The sequence below is a fragment of the Notolepis coatsorum genome, assembly GCF_963971535.1.
Source record: "Notolepis coatsorum genome assembly, chromosome: 16".
NCBI classification, from domain to species: Eukaryota; Metazoa; Chordata; class Actinopteri; order Aulopiformes; family Paralepididae; genus Notolepis; species Notolepis coatsorum.
The window spans coordinates 66637632-66654707 of NC_140180.1; the positions used below are offsets into that span (position 1 = coordinate 66637632).

At 44.1% G+C, this 17076-nt stretch overlaps 1 protein-coding gene across 1 annotated transcript in view; it reads left to right on the forward strand.

Moving 5' to 3' along the window:
- Window positions 1-17076, forward strand: part of atg2a (autophagy related 2A) — a 112823-nt gene that overhangs the window by 33690 nt on the left and 62057 nt on the right. The window contains exons 8-19 of the mRNA XM_084332542.1: window positions 5544-5720; window positions 6207-6349; window positions 9537-9612; window positions 11437-11680; window positions 12557-12698; window positions 12916-13014; window positions 13279-13434; window positions 14012-14294; window positions 14465-14537; window positions 15052-15214; window positions 15889-16031; window positions 16409-16524. Of these exons, the coding sequence (XP_084188668.1) occupies window positions 5544-5720; window positions 6207-6349; window positions 9537-9612; window positions 11437-11680; window positions 12557-12698; window positions 12916-13014; window positions 13279-13434; window positions 14012-14294; window positions 14465-14537; window positions 15052-15214; window positions 15889-16031; window positions 16409-16524 (1815 nt within the window). The remainder of the gene's footprint in view (window positions 1-5543; window positions 5721-6206; window positions 6350-9536; window positions 9613-11436; window positions 11681-12556; window positions 12699-12915; window positions 13015-13278; window positions 13435-14011; window positions 14295-14464; window positions 14538-15051; window positions 15215-15888; window positions 16032-16408; window positions 16525-17076) is intronic.

Consider the following 17076-nt stretch of genomic DNA (forward strand, 5'->3'; position numbering starts at 1 on the left):
ACGATACATTTTACATGCGAGTATCCTCATGTGATAACATGTCGCAAATTGTGTGCATGTGCCAGGTCTCCCAAGAAGCTATTTAAAGCTTTTGGAGGGAGCCTGAACACAGATACAAACAGAATATGAACAAACAAAACAATAACAAATAAACAAAAACAAACAAAAACAAAACAAAAAAATACAACGTGGGTAGGTTTACACACCTACCTACTAACCTACCTTTCAACTGCAAATGATGTCTCCAATGGAAAACCTTCAGAATAAAAATATACATACATCATCTAATAAGTAGTGCTGTCAGGCGATTAAAGAAATGTATCTAATTAATTACAGGATTTGTAATTAATTAATCTAATTAGCATTTTAATCGCATAACCATTTTAGGCCTGATATTCTATATTCTATAATCATTGTAACTGAGGGGTACAATTCCCTGACTGTATTGAGAGTATGGTATTATTAAACCACTACTTAGTTATGTACTTTAATTACTGGCCATACAGTACATGATATATCTGGTGAACACCCACACAAGAATACGACAATGACACCTAAAGTTCTATTTGGAGGGATTTATTATTATAGCAGCAACGGTAGGTTACAGAATGAGAATTATACTTGCGCTTGTAAGGCGAAGAACACTTAAGTAGGTCAAGAGCGTAAGTCCATGAGCATAGTAAGATGGGTATAACTGACGCCACCTGTAGCATAATAATTACATAAGGCACACTCGTAGTCAGCTGGAGACACTAGGGGGGTTCCCTCCGGTTGTAAGCCGGCAGGGCAGAGGAATGTTCGGGAGCAAAGTCTGGATCAACGAGGAATAAAGAAGCTCCAGCTACGGGAGGCGGTACATGTACTCCCCTTGATCGGCAAACAAAGCAGCAGCTATAATCCAAGTATGCTCGACAGCATGGACGGAAGCCAGCCAGCCTCTGTGGTCCTAGAGGCGGGCTCGATGGTGCTCCTCACAGGGTAGATCCCACACAGCAGTGGGGTAGACGGTTCTCTGGTCCAGCAGCCACAGTACCAAAGCAATATAATCCAGCCGGAAAAGGCTCTGCATTCGCCGGTGTAGATTCTCCTGTGCACTATACTTCACATTAACTAGGTCGAACTTGACGTTATTTCACTAAACTCTGACACTTTTACTATCCTATTCGCACATGTTATAAGTGCTCTATTTAGACGCAAAGTTGCTCACTTCACTTGGTCGTTGACTCGTGGTGAAGGCTTCAACTTTGGGATAAGACTACTGCTGTATCCACCTGCGACGTATTTATACGTAAGGTGAATTATCTAGTGCCAACCTCAGTTCTGTCTCGTATTACTGCGCAAACCTGGACATGTTGAGACATGCCTTGGCGGTGGCTTTGAACTTGCCATTGGGGGTATGGCCGTTGGCGCCTAGGGGTCGCTGTCCAATAGGAGAACGAGTATTATGGTCTGGTTTGTACCTAGGTAAAGGGATATTCCGTGTATATATACAAATAATATACAAGGGATATCAAACGATATACAAATATTATACAAGGGATCTCAAGCAATAAATATATATATTCGGTTTAATCTGACCCTTTGTAACAATCATATTTCAAATTGCATGTGTCCGGATGGCAGAATTCAGTACTGTATCTACAAAACCTTCTGTTTAATCATCTTCCATTTATTCATTTGCTTAGATTTTTTAGGTCTGGTCAATTTTAGCATGGTGTTATTCACAGTCAAAGATAAAAAATAAATGTTATTGATATTCTCATTTAGTTCATTACAATTTACTCAAGCCTAGTAACAGACACAGTATTTCTGACACTGGGAATACATTCCGAGATCCATAGATGTCCCTAGAATCAGATACCAAGAACATGCAAATGGACCATATTAAAAAAAAAAGTCTGTAAATGTGTATTCTACGTTCTTATGGAATGAATGAGATAAAAAAATATTAAAAAAATATATATATGTTTGTTGTGTAATTAATTAATCTAATTAACGCGATAAATGGACAGCCCTACTAATAAGATAACGTTTTCAGTCTGTTCTACTCACTCCAATCATTTTATTGCAGCAAAATGGGATTGTCAAGCAATACAAATGTATTTGGCGTCAGTGTATCGATATAATATCGGCACGCTAAATATCGCTGTATGGTTTTTCCCCCACCCCTACTGTATGGGTGCAGTTTGCGGCCTCCCGTGTTCTGTGTGTATGCGACCTAAGGCATGACAAACGAGTGTTGGGAGTTCACAACAAATGAAATAATGTACCTGTATGACGTGGAGCCAGAGCATGTCGCTATACTGCAGCCCAGTAGAGTCTGGCGTATTCAACATGAAACGTACAGCATGATCAGTGTAATCACGTGAATCCTATTGTAATCGCGAGAGCAGGCAGAGGTTGAGCTCATTAACACTTCCAGTGCCACTTGTTAACATGGTAAAGCATGGTTAAATGCCACCACCCACTTCAATGATAGCGTTGTGAACGCATAATCTCTGTCTTAAATTATGTGTCTAATCTGCCCGTCGTTCATCAATGACTTGTTTGCAGTCAACATTGTCTAAACGGATTGTTTTTTAATCGCTTCATTTCCGTTTTATAGCATTTTGAAAAGCCCTAGTTTTCAAGGAAAATATATAGATTCTGTGATAAACGGCATTTACTGGAATATTCTGGCATACACAAAAATGTTGTAATTTTTCGGCCTATTTATGAATCGTTTTCAAATAAACGCTAGATTATCGATAGTATATATGTACTTATGCACGCTATAGAGGCGATCTGAAAAATCGATTCTCTCATTTCCTCATCAGCGATCACAGCCACACACACACACACGCATAGGGCAAACGCTGATATATAGGTGAAAATAGCTCTGATTATCCTAAGACTGGTCAAATAAATTCCTTACCTCAGATCAGATGTTATCCAAAAAGATTATTCCAATTCCTGATCGCCATTCCAAATATCGATTGCGTTTATTGATTCAGCGTTGGGTACTGTAAATACATAATCCACGCGTTTTCCGGGCCGGTGTTCACAATGGATTATTCAGTTGGCTGGACGGAAAAGTTAAATGAGGAAACTGCCCCCCCCCCCCCCCCCCATTATTATAGGGTGGATAATAATGGTATATGTTGTGTTAGGGTTGATAATAATGGTAATATGTTGTGTTAGGGTTGATGATAATGGTATATGTGGTATATGTCCCCTCTGCAACACTGACCTGAGGCTCGATTGATGAAATATGAATTCAAATCGCCAAAAAAGACAATGTATTGTAATGTACTGTATGCATTCAGAAGTGCTGAATAAATGTTTTATGGACCCATAATAGTGATTATTTATTATTTAAGTTAAGTTTTGCCATAATCATATATTTTTCCATAATCAGGTAGCTGAACAACATTGGTAAAATAAAATCTATTCTATGAATCATTTTCGGCCTTTCGGCATTCGGTTTTCGGCCTTGGTTTCGGCCAAGAATTTCCCATTCGGTGCATCCCTAATAAGATAATGTTTTCAGTCTGTTCACCTCACTCCCAATAATTCTTATTGCAGTAAAATGTGATGCATAAATATACATTTTTATATCCCCCCCCACCCCTATTACACAGCTGCAGCGATGCTCTCATTTACAAAACTAGCACTCCCCCAGAACTCCAGCCCTGACCAAACACCCGGAGTCAACCCAACACCCACCTTCATCACAACGGATCGGGTAAGAAGGCAGTTCTCCAAGGTCAAGGTGAATAAAGCCAGAGGGCCAGACAACATCAACACCAGAGTGCTGAAGGCGTGCGCTGAGGAGCTGGCGGACACATTCCAACACCTCTTCAACCTCTCACTGAGACTGAAGAAGGTTCCCCGGCTGTGGAAAACATCCCTCATCGTCCCTGTGCCCAAGAAGGGACGCCCCACCACTCTCAATGACTACAGGCCGGTTGCTCTGACGGCACAGGTCATGAAGGTCTTTGAGAGGCTGGTTCTGGAGCACCTAAAACCACAGGTGAGAGACTTTACGGACTCCCTGCAGTTTGCATATCAGCAGAACATGAAGAATCGGTGTGGAGGATGCCATAATCTACATGGTCCACAAGGCCTATCTACATCTGGAGAAGCCGGGCAGCTCAGTGAGGGTAACATTCTTTGACTTTTCTAGTGCCTTCAACACTATTCAGCCTCCACTACTAGCCGAGAAGCTGTCAGTGATGGGGGTGGAGGACGACTTGGTGGCCTGGATCTTCAACTACCTCACTGGCAGACCACAGTCTGTCAAACTGCAGGGGTGCCACTCCGACGTGCTGATCTGCAACACTGGAGCCCCCCAGGGAACTGTATTGGCACCCTTTTTATTCACCCTGTACACCTCAGACTTCCGTTTCAGCTCCGTAAACTGCCGCCTCCAAACTTTTTCTGATGACTCCTCCATCGTTGGATACATCACCAACGACAACGAGGAGGAGTACAGAGCTGTGGTGGAGAGCTTCACAGAGTGGAGCAAGGAAAACCACCTACAGCTCAACATCAGCAAGACGAAGGAGATGGTGGTGGACCATCTGCGGAGCAGGAGGAAGCCCCCAACTCCCATCATCATCCAGGGGGTGGAGGTGGAAAGGGTGGAGAACTATAAATTCCTGGGTGTTCTCATGAACAACAAACTGGACTGGACAGACAACACAGAGGCCCTCTACAGGAAGGGACAGAGCAGACTGTTCTTCCTGAGAGGGCTCAGGTCTTTTAATGTCTGCAGCAAACTGCTGCAGATGTTCTACCAGTCTGTGGTTGCTGGTGCCCTCTTCTTCGCTGTGGTATGCTGGGGGGGCAACACCAACACAGACAAAATAAACAAACTGGTCAAAAAAGCAAGCTCTGTGGTGGGAGCGGACCTGGACAGTCTGGAGGTGGTGGCAGAGGGGAGGACGAGGAGGAAACTGTATGCTATCCTTGAGAACCCCTGCCACCCCCTCTATGATGAGCTGACTGCAATGCGGTCCATGTTTAGCCACAGACTCATCCCCCCCCCGACATACCACAAAGCGCTTTGGGCAGTCCTTTGTGCCGGTGGCAATCAGGCTCCACAACCAGGCAGGGCCAGGACGGGCCAACTGCCATGGACTGGAGGAGCTGGGTTGTGGACTGTAACCAATTAATTTAATTATTTAACATCATTATTGGACTTGTTTATTTTTCTTTTCACCACTTTTAGCTCTATTTTAGTCCTATTTTAGCTATTTTTATCCCTGTGTACTTGTCCATCTTGTTTTTAACACAAACGAATAAGTGTATGTTATGTATTAACTGTTTTTAAATTGCTGTTTTTAAATTGCTGTTTTTAAATTGCTCTTATGCTGTTATGCTGTAAAGGACATCTGAATCTCCCCTCTGGGATAAATAAAGGTTTTCAATCTCTGTCCACTGTGGCTGGTCCAATGTAGCTGTGGTGTCCATTTTAAATAAACGTTTTCATTCATTCACATGTGTCACTGTGGAGAGGGAGTAGAGAGACTAACACGGTTCTGGCCTCCCTTTCACCACAGAGCCAGAAGCAAAGGGCGTGGGGGTCCACAGTCGACCTCTGGACTCGGACGACCTGCGTCTTATCGAGGACGACCTGAGCAAGCAGCTGGGTTCCAGCCCCCGGGACAGAGACTGGGACACCGACCCGGACCTGGAGGCCGACCTGGAGCCCTACCTCACCGGTCTGGAGAACGGAGGTATATATACGGAACACCCAAGGAGGGGCCACTGACTCCAGAACTGTCTGGCTAAGATCAGTAAGATGGAACCCTTGATGTTAGCTAGCTAGAGTTTTGTATTTCTGTAGAGACAAGAGGTGATGAAGTATTTGGGTGGGGTTGTGGAATCTTCCACAGAGCTCACAATAGCTTTAGGAAGAGACATAGGCGTCTGCATTAATTATTATTATTAGAATTGTTTTCACAAATCAACATGAATTTCAGAATGGAATCAATTACTTGAAACGTAACCACATGCAGATATACCAATCGTGCATTTAACAATAATAGGCCTTTGCTCTAATCATAATCAGTATCTTTGGTATAATCATAATGCATTTGAGTTACTTGTCCTATTAGAGATAAAAACAAGTGTATTATGAGATTATTTTACTGAAACATGAAGTGGAGAGGATGGAACATCAGAAGCAACGTGTGTCTGTGTCTGTGTGTCTGTCTCTACAGACATGTTTTACTCCATGGGTCCAGGTATAATGAGCAGTAGTGTAGCATCTGGGCGCTCTGGCAGTGAGCTGTCAGACAGTGACATGGAGTCATCAACACACAGCCTTGCCAGCCTTCCTCAGCCCACACCTCTCTCCTCACTGGTAGGTACAGCATGTGGCTGGTGGCATGTGTGTGTGTGTATTAGGGGTGTGAATAGATGTCATTATTTGTATTTGTATCTGTTCAACCAACAAAATGATCTGTATCTGTATTTGGATAGAAGACTAGAAGTGGGCATGGTTTATACCGGAAGTTTCTTTTTTGTTTGTTTGTTGTATTTCGAGATTTTCTTTTTTGTACAATACAAGATGGGAACAGATGTAATCAAATTAACAAATTTACATATTCGATTAAAGGAAGTCACGTTAAATCCAGCAAATGTATTTTCTACCCTAATATTAATTGGAAATACAATTGTTGTGCCTTCAAAGCATCAAATTGATTAAATATTGACATAATTAATTATGAATATAATATATTTATCATACGGTACTTGTCCTTTGTATTTATGTTCTCTCTCTTTATTTTTATTTTTAACTAAACTAAGTTTTATGAACTGTCTGAAGTTGACCCCCCCCCCTTTAAAAATATTTACAACAGTATTTCATAACAGTAATATTTTTGGTTCACCTTCTACGCAGCCTGTAGATGATTATGAGCCGAGGAACCATTTTTAGTGCTATTTAGCACCCTTTCTGTTAAGAGTGTAGAGGCCTTTGCACACACCCCACATTCTCCCTCCTGCTAAATCAGGTGTGTTCTTTTTATGAAGCCTGTAGACTAATATGTAAGCTGCCCATAAGATTTAGTTGTCTGTAATCTAATCTAATATTTGTGTGATGTTCTGAAAACAAAATCAGCTTTATAGAGCAGAAACAATTTAAACATAATACTTATGAGCGTCAGAAACTAATCTTTAAAAAATGCTCACGTCTCTTCTAAAAAATTTAAATTGGCCCATGTTCAAGATTTTATTTCTAAAGTCTATCATCTAATGAATTATTCATACATAAGAATGATAAATGGCCTAAATGTGTGGGCTGTTTTGCATAAGGAATGAATGAGGAGCGAATACTGCCCTGGTTTCAATAACAGTGTTGTGTGTCAGTAACTTATTTGTGTCGTTAAACTGACATGACCACCATGTCCGCTGACAAAAGATACTCATCAGCATTCCTTTTTTTTCTTGATTTAGAGTAGTGGAAATATCTTTAATATTTTTCATTCACTATCTCCTTTACCAGTAACTGCATAAATTATATCTATAAATCATATTCCTGGAATTGGGTAAGTGAAGGCTGCTCTTAGTGCAGTAACGTAGGAGAGACAAGGCGGGGCTATCTCGCACAGGCCTTGGGCTCATACAGAAATGGAGTGAAATGTCTGTCTAATACAGATTCAATCTAAAAGACTAAACACCACTTTGCCAGAATTAAAAGGTATTTACCTACGTACTTTACGTAATTATCATGTTATAATCCTAATGAAACCAGTCATATCTTTCATTGCCTCTCTTAACAGTTTGAGTGCCAGCCATTTAACATTGGAAACCCCGTTGGATGTCAGCACCCACTTCAATGATAGCGTTGTGAACGCATATTCTCTCTCCTAAATTATGGCTATGTGTCTAATCTGCTTGTCGTTTATCAATGACTTGTTTGCAGTCAACATTGTCGAAACGGATTGTTTTTTTATCGGTTCATTTTAGTTTTATAGCATTTTGAAAAGCCCTCGTTTTCAAGGAAAATATATAGATTCCGTGATAAACAGCATTTACTGGAATATTCTAGAATACACAAAAACGTTGTAATTTTTCGGCCTATTTATGAATAGTTTTCAAATAAACGCTAGATTATCGATAGTATATGTGTACTTATGCACGCTATAGAGGCGGGCTGAAAAATCGATTCTCTCATTTCCTCATCAGGAATCACAGCGCACACACACACGTATAGGGAAAAAGCTTATATCTCAGTGAAAACGGGTCTGATTATCCTAAGACTGGTAAAATAGATTCCTTACCTGAGACCAGATGTTATCCAAAAAGATTATTCCAATTCCTGATCGCCATTCCAAATATCGATCACGCTTATTGATTACAGCGTTGGTACTGTAAATACATAATCCACGCTGTTCTGAGGGCCGGCGATCACTTGGTCTCTTCAGATGCCTTGACGGAAAAATAAAATGAGGAAACTGACCACTCCCCCTGCATCAGTCTGAAGTAATGGGATGCAGTTACACAGGGAGAGACGATAGGGGGCGGTATCTTCCCAATTGAGCTCAGAGAGACTAACCCGAGGCTCGATTGATGAATTCAAATCGCCAATAAATTTAAAAAAAAACTGCAAACAGACGCTATATAGCGTCGGGGGCACTCAAAGGTCGGCATGAACTAACGACTTATAGCGTCCGTGGCATCCAATGTGTTAACAGTTAGGGTGGATAATAATGGTATATGTTGTGTTAGGGTTGATAATAATGGTAATATGTTGTGTTAGGGTTGATGATAATGGTATATGTTAGGGCTGGGCGATATGGAAAAAAATCATATCGCGATAACGATATGATAATTTTATTTTATTTCTCGATATCGATAATTATCGAATTGCTATAAGTATAAAAAAAATTAAAAAAAAAAAAAAACATTTTTTTTTTTTTCTTTTTAACAACAGATGTATGTTTATTTTGCAGCAATTCTTTGTCATTGCCGCCATCTTTAGTGTTACATCCCCTCACACTCCAGTTCTCAGGCTGCAGCTGGTTTAAAAGCTAAAGTAAACCGGCTTCTCTGCTGGCTGTGGCTCCAGAGGAGTTGAACAGTTCTGGCTCTGCTAGTTTATTTTCGATCTTTTGGCGCTTTTTTGGTGGACAAACCACCGCACATGTGCACTGACTCGTGACTGGAGTCTAGTTCTGCTAGCACACCTATCCTACTGTGTACAGACGGTTTCAAAATGTATTTTAAATTAGAAAGCAAACAAAATAAATGGACAAGAGAAAAAGAAATCTGAATTTGGTCAGTATTGTCATTTGGACAAGCAAAGCCATTACTTTAAGTTGCAGGCAAGAAAGACAAGTCTGTCCACTGTCTCTGGTTTTAAAACTGCCCTGTTGCAGGTAAAAAAAAAAGTATTATTAAAAAAAAAAAAAAAAAAAAAAAGAAAAACGACTTTTCAATTTTTTTTTAAATTTCGATATTCGATATCGATTATTAAAATATATCGCGATATTTATCGTTATCGTTATATCGCCCAGCCCTAGTATATGTTGTGTTTTTATCCTCAGGGAATGGTGGGCTGTCCCAGGCGTTATCCTGTAGCAGGATCTCTGTCCAGTCTGCCCCAGAGTAGCGGCCGCAGAGGTAACACTGCATGTCTCTCTAGTGCTTCATTTCAGCAGAGGTAACACTGCATGTCTCTCTAATGCTTCATTTCAGCAGAGGTAACACTGCATGTCTCTAGTCTAGTGCTTCAGTTCAGCAGAGGTAACACTGCATGTCTCTAGTCTAGTGCTTCAGTTCAGCAGAGGTAACACTGCATGTCTCTAGTCTAGTGCTTCAGTTCAGCAGAGGTAATACTGCATGTCTCTCTAGTGCTTCAGTTCAGCAGAGGTAACACTGCATGTCTCTCTAGTGCTTCAGTTCAGCAGAGGTAACACTGCATGTCTCTCTAGTGCTTCATTTCAGCAGAGGTAACACTGCATGTCTCTGTAGTGCTTCAGTTCAGCAGAGGTAACACTGCATGTCTCTGTAGTGCTTCAGTTCAGCAGAGGTAACACTGCATGTCTCTGTAGTGCTTCAGTTCAGCAGAGGTAACACTGCATGTCTCTGTAGTGCTTCAGTTCAGCAGAGGTAACACTGCATGTCTCTCTAGTGCTTCAGTTCAGCAGAGGTAACACTGCATGTCTCTCTAGTGCTTCAGTTCAGCAGAGGTAACACTGCATGTCTCTCTAGTGCTTCAGTTCAGCAGAGGTAACACTGCATGTCTCTCTAGTGCTTCAGTTCAGCAGAGGTAACACTGCATGTCTCTCTAGTGCTTCAGTTCAGCAGAGGTAACACTGCATGTCTCTAGTGCTTCAGTTCAGCAGAGGTAACACTGCATGTCTCTAGTCTAGTGCTTCAGTTCAGCAGAGGTAACACTGCATGTCTCTCTAATGCTTCAGTTCAGCAGAGGTAACACTGCATGTCTCTGTAGTGCTTCAGTTCAGCAGAGGTAACACTGCATGTCTCTCTAGTGCTTCAGTTCAGCAGAGGTAACACTGCATGTCTCTCTAGTGCTTCAGTTCAGCAGAGGTAACACTGCATGTCTCTCTAGTGCTTCAGTTCAGCAGAGGTAACACTGCATGTCTCTCTAGTGCTTCAGTTCAGCAGAGGTAACACTGCATGTCTCTGTAGTGCTTCAGTTCAGCAGAGGTAACACTGCATGTCTCTAGTGCTTCAGTTCAGCAGAGGTAACACTGCATGTCTCTCTAGTGCTTCAGTTCAGCAGAGGTAACACTGCATGTCTCTAGTGCTTCAGTTCAGCAGAGGTAACACTGCATGTCTCTAGTGCTTCAGTTCAGCAGAGGTAACACTGCATGTCTCTCTAGTGCTTCAGTTCAGCAGAGGTAACACTGCATGTCTCTAGTGTTTCAGTTCAAGGCTCATGTTGGGGTCAGGGGTCATGTTGGCTACCCTTTAAAGTCACCTCCCAGTCTGTATGATGGTTTTCCTTCCTACCTTTTTAAAGGGATGGTCCACCTGTCTTTGAGTCCATCTCAAAAGCACTCACACAATTGCTTATTTTCTTTAGTTTTTTGATAGTGAGATTGGTAGCAGAAAACGTTAGCATTTTGTTAATGCCAGTGGAAGTCAATGGGCTTGTTAATAATGGAATCTTTCAGAAACGTGCTTCATGCCCCCATTGACCTCCACTACCATTGCAAACTAATGCTAACATACTACTTCCAATATCTCAAAATCCCTAAAATAGGAAATATAAAATATGAATATTTGTTTTGTAGCAAGTAGTTTAGTTGTTGCCATCATCTTTAGCATTACAGATTTCTCCTTTCAAAACTATGGCAGTGCTTTGTCTCTTTATTAGTTAGTTATTAGCTAATTCGTTTTCATCTTTTATGTTTCTCACATTTGAAAATATCCCAACGTGACATCACAGGAAAAAACTCTCGTCCTACTTCCCTCCAGGGCGTAGCGGGCAATCAGAACCCTTGAAACCTGATGCGTTGATGCGACTGTCGCTGGGCGGGCTCACCCTAACCCTGCTGCAGCAGGACCCGCCCCCAGGGCCTGATGGAGAGTCCTCATTGGCTCAGGTGTCCCAGTTGTTCTTCCGGGAGCTGGCCTTCTTCAAGGACAGCATGTTTAGCCAGAGAGACTTCCAGCATCTGAGAGGGAGCTTCACCAAGGCCTGCCCACACTCACACCTCAGGTATACACAAACACACACACACACACACACACACACACACACACACACACACACACACACACACACACACACACACACACACACACACACACACACCTCAGATGTACACAAACACACACACACACACACACAGGCCTGCCCACACACACACAGGCCTGCCCACACGCACACCTCAGGTATACACGCACACACACACACACACACACACACACACACACACACACACACGCATACATGTGTAAGGCCTGCCCACATTCACACCTCGGGTACACACACACACACACACACACACACACACACACACACACACACACACACACACACACACACACACGTGTAAGGCCTGCCCACACTCACACCTCAGGTATACACATAAACACACACATACTGTATACAAGGCCTGCCCACACTTACACCTCAGGTATGCCACATACTCACACCTCAGGCACACACACACACACACACACACACACACACACACACACACACACACACACACACACACACACACACACACGAGGCCTGCCCACACTCACACCTCAGGTATACACAAGTCACACACACACAAAGGGCTGCCCACTCACACCTCAGGTATACACACACACACACACACACACACACACGCACACACACGCACACACAAAGGGCTGCCCACACTCACACCTCAGGTATACACACACACACATATATAAGGCCTGCCCACACCTCAGCACACACACACAGATTTGCTGTCCTATTTAGAAATGTATCTCTCAACTTAAAGTCTTCTCTCTCCACTCTCTCCTTTCCTCTTCTCTCCCACTCCCTTCCTCTTCTCCCTCTCTCTATCCCTCCCTCCTCTCTCCATTGTTCCCTCTCTCCATCTCTCTCTCCCAGGCTAACGGCGGCAGCGGTGCAGGTGGCCTGTGAGATGCGTAGCGGGGGTCGCCACAGCCGGGCCGTGACCTCCGACCTCTCCTTCAGCAGATTGGAGCTGCTGGAGTGTCTGTGGGAGGGGAGCACGCCACAATACAGCGAGGTCTGTCTGTCTGACTGACTGTCTATCTGTCGCCATAATGAGTGGTCCAATAGATTAGAGTGCTGCAAGCTAACATCACTGCCCCCCCCCTCTCTCTCCATCTATCTCTCTCCATCCATCTCTCTCTCTCTCTCTCTCTCTCTCTCTCTCTCTCTCTCTCTCTCTCTCTCTCTCTCTCTCTCTCTCTCTCTCTCTCTCTCGCTCTCTCTCTCTCTAGTTGCTCCAGTTTCAGAGAGCAGGTATGTTCACAGTAGGAGCCACAGCCAGACCCTGTGCTCAGCTCCACTATGACCTCACAGAGAAACACCTGCGTAAGGTAACCTTAGACACATACACGCCCGCACACACACACACTAGCGAGACAGTGGCTACATCATGTACATTCATAAAAATCTTTTTTTCTATCTTTGACCAGTCAAAATGGCGGCTGTGCATATCAGTCCTATAACATTGCCTGATTGTCAATAGAGCACATATGTAAACTGAGATGTCTCTGAATATCTCAACGCATTTACATTGCTTGCCTGTGTGTAAAATGTGTACATGAATAAAGTGTGTGTGTGTCTCTCTCTCTCTCCAGGGCAGACAGAGGGTGGTGTGTAGGGACAGTGTGGTTCGGGTGGAGCTGGCGGAGCTGAGTGCTGAGCTGGACTTGGACATTCTCAGTAGGCTACAGAGCCTCAGCAAGGCCTTCAGCCACTGTCCTACACAGACTGCAGGACCTGTACACACACAAGTAGGTTACACACACACACACACACACACACACCACACACACCACACACAACACACACACACACACACACACACACACACGCACACACACACAACTGCTACAGTGGAGTTCAGTGTTCAGTGGCCAACAGTGTCGGACTGTGGTTGTACTGGGCATCTCCCAGATAACTGTGAAGCAAGAGGTTGCTGAATAACCGTCCAGACCTACGGCACAACTCTGGCTCAGCCAGTTGTGGAATTTGCTAGAAGCATGTACATTATCTGAGCCTGTGTCCAACTAAATGTCCCTCTAAATGTCCTACTAAACATTCCACTAAATGTCCCACTAAACATTCCACTAAATGTCCCACTAAACATTCCACTAAACATCCTACTAAACGTCCCACTAAACATTCCACTAAATATCCTACTGAACATTCCACTAAACATCCTATTAAATGTCCTACTAAACTACCTGCCAGATCGTCCATGACTGAGTGAGTGACCACAAGTTGCCATGCATAGCCCACGGTGGCAGTCCCCGCATGCTTCTTTTTTAATCTCCTTTCTCCTCCGTCTCTCTCCCTCTCTCCTCCCAGACCCAGAACAGCGAGCTGCGCTCCTCCTTCTCCCTCCTCTCCCCCCACGCCGTCCTCAGGCTCCGTTTCCCCGTCCCGGACCTGCGGCCCCTCCCAGAGCGCCGGCCCGCAGCCCAGCGGGTGGTCCGGGGGGAGACCCTGGTGCTGGAACTGATGGAGCTGGAACTGAAGCACCAGGAGGCCCCGGACCTCCTGGCAGAGTCGTTGGCCCCGTCAGCCCCGGGACAACCCCCGGCCCCCTGCCTCACACAGCTGCTGGAGGCCTCCTTCACAGACCTGCACGGTGAGAGGGATGTCCACATACACATACGCTAAACCTTCTGGGTAATAGATGGAAAGATGCTGCCGTTTTGTCAAATCCTCTCATGGCCAAGACAACATATAGCTACCTCCAGACACAAACGCATATCAGTACACTCCATAATGTCTCTGGTGTTTTGTGTCTCTCCCTAGGGTCGTACGAGGGCTGGGAGGGAGGCTCTTTCCCCTGTATCAGAGTGAAGAAGAGCCATGACTCCCTGCCCAGGTGAGTGGTGATGGTGATGATGACTGTGATGTTGATGATGGTTTGGTAGACATATACAGACGGGTACAGGTTGTTCTTTTTAATAAGAGGCTGCACTACAGCATGTTTAAAAGCAGCTGGAACACAGCCTGAGCTGAGGCAGGTATTTATCAGTAAAAGAACAATAGAGCCCACGGTACTAAAAACGTCTTTGAAAAAGACGGGAGGGAATGCTCTCTGAGGGACATGTTGTGGGCCGCAGGTTCTGGACGACATCTGAGAAAGCTACTGAGTAAATATAGTAATCTGATTTATGTACAGTATTATTATGTTCAATGATACAAGTATAAATACACTATGGTAAATACACTGGCCAGTATGAGTTTAATTTGGTGGGGTAAACATTTATGTGGCTGAGCCACACAAGTAACGTCTCTGTGTGGGAAACACTGAATTGTGACCTTCATCTAGCTATCCTGTAGTCTGCAGAGCTCAAGCTGATTGTCCCCCCCCCCCACCCTGGTGCTCCTCTCAGGATCGTGGTACGTGTCAGTGGAGGGGAGGTCCAAAGTCTGGGCGGGCTGGGACTGGGTCTGGCCCGGGACCTGGCGACCATGTCCTTCGAGAGCCCCTGTGACCTCCGCGACAAGACCAGCTCCCCCTTCTCCTCCAACCGCACCATGTTCGAGACCGAGGAGGTACACACACACACACACACACAGACACAGACACAGACACACACGCACACACACACACACACACACACACAGAGACACACACACATACACACAGGGGCGCACATCTTACTCCATCATACCTGGGTTTTGTAGTTGACATGGTAGTCTGTCCCTCCTATCTGTGCCAGTCCTCATGCTGACTTTGGGGGGTTTCTACTTTTCTAAACAGGAAGTGTAGAGCAGATGCTGTTAAGCTTCATTAATTACATTCCCCAGTGAAACGCAATGCAAAGTCAGCCAACCGGACGGCTAATGAGGACATACAGAGGACAACCGCCATATATATACACACACACAAACACAGTAATTTTAACTTGTTATTTATTGATCTTGACTCTTCAGGGCATCAGTATCAGGTAATCTAAGATTATCCACAACAGTTTCTTAATTGTGAAATAAAGTTTCCAGGAAGTAGTCCTATTCCATTTGACATGCATATCTGTGTTTGAGACTCAAAAGCACCTCATGAAGTTGTCCAGGCTGTAATGCAATGCCAACTCCTCCCCTCCTCTCCTCTCCTCTCCTCTCCTCTCCTCTCCTCTCCTCTCCTCTCCTCTCCTCTCCTCTCCTCTCCTCTCCTCTCCTCTCCTCTCCTCTCCTCTCCTCTCCTCTCCTCTCCTCTCCTCCTGCTCCAGATGGTGATCCCAGCAGACCCAGCAGAGATGCAGCAGTTCCAGGCCCAGTGTGTGTCTCAGTGTCAGTGTGTGGTGGACATCAGCATGCCTCTAGCTTACATCCGGCTGCCTAGTAAACAGGCCTTCCAGAGCATATATAACAGGTAACATGCTAAATCTTGTCCTAGAGATAGTCAAACACTGGTACTTAAAATATCAGGATCAGTAGTAACTAGCTAAAACAGGGCATCAGTAAAAACAGTATCGGGTTGAAATTCTCCCAAAACAAAGCTCTCACACAAAGAGCCGTGTATAACATGTCAGAAACCACAGCAAGGAGCCATGTGTAACATGTCAGAAACCACAGCAAAGAGCCGTGTATAACATGTCAGAAACCACAGCAAAGAGCCGTGTATAACATGTCAGAAACCACAGCAAAGAGCTGTGTGTAACATGTCAGAAACCACAGCAAAGAGCTGTGTGTAACATGTCAGAAACCACAGCAAAGTGACTTGATTTTCTCCCATTTTCCCTCCCGTAGGATCAACAATGACCTGTTGATGTGGGAGCCCCCTCCCCCTCCACCCCCCTCAGACCACACCCACCGCAATCACCATGACGATGAGTTCCAGCTTTGCAAGTCGGCCTTCAGATTGGGTGAGACGTTTTTTCCCTTCTACTCCATTCTAACACCTGCCCCTCACTGATGCTGGAAGGGCGGGCTATAGTGGGGAACAACCCGCTGTCAGTAAGCCTTCAACTTACACATGTAAACAATGCAGAGAAACAATTATAACTCTCAAATATGACTCACCACTGGTCCTGGCTGTCATTCAATGGAAATAATAATAATAAAGAAAAATAAAACACCAACAAATTATATAACCGCAACTCTTTCAGTCAACTGCGGGCTTCGTTCTCCTTCTCCAAAACAAAATCAATCACCTTTTTGGTGATTCAAAACCGCAACGTAAATAAGGCTTCTTTTTCCACCCCAAACAAAACAAACAAACAAACTATTTGTTCTCCACATAAACTGGAACGCAAGACGCGCGATTTGCTTCTGTGGCAAACCTTTTTTTTTTTTTTTTTTTATTATTATCTTTTTCCGATTTTTCTCCCATCCCACTGTTAGTAGTTATGCCAATTCCCAACCCCCTTCCTGGTTGTTGCGCACTTTCCCCTACTGATGGTCAGAGAGGCCGGAGA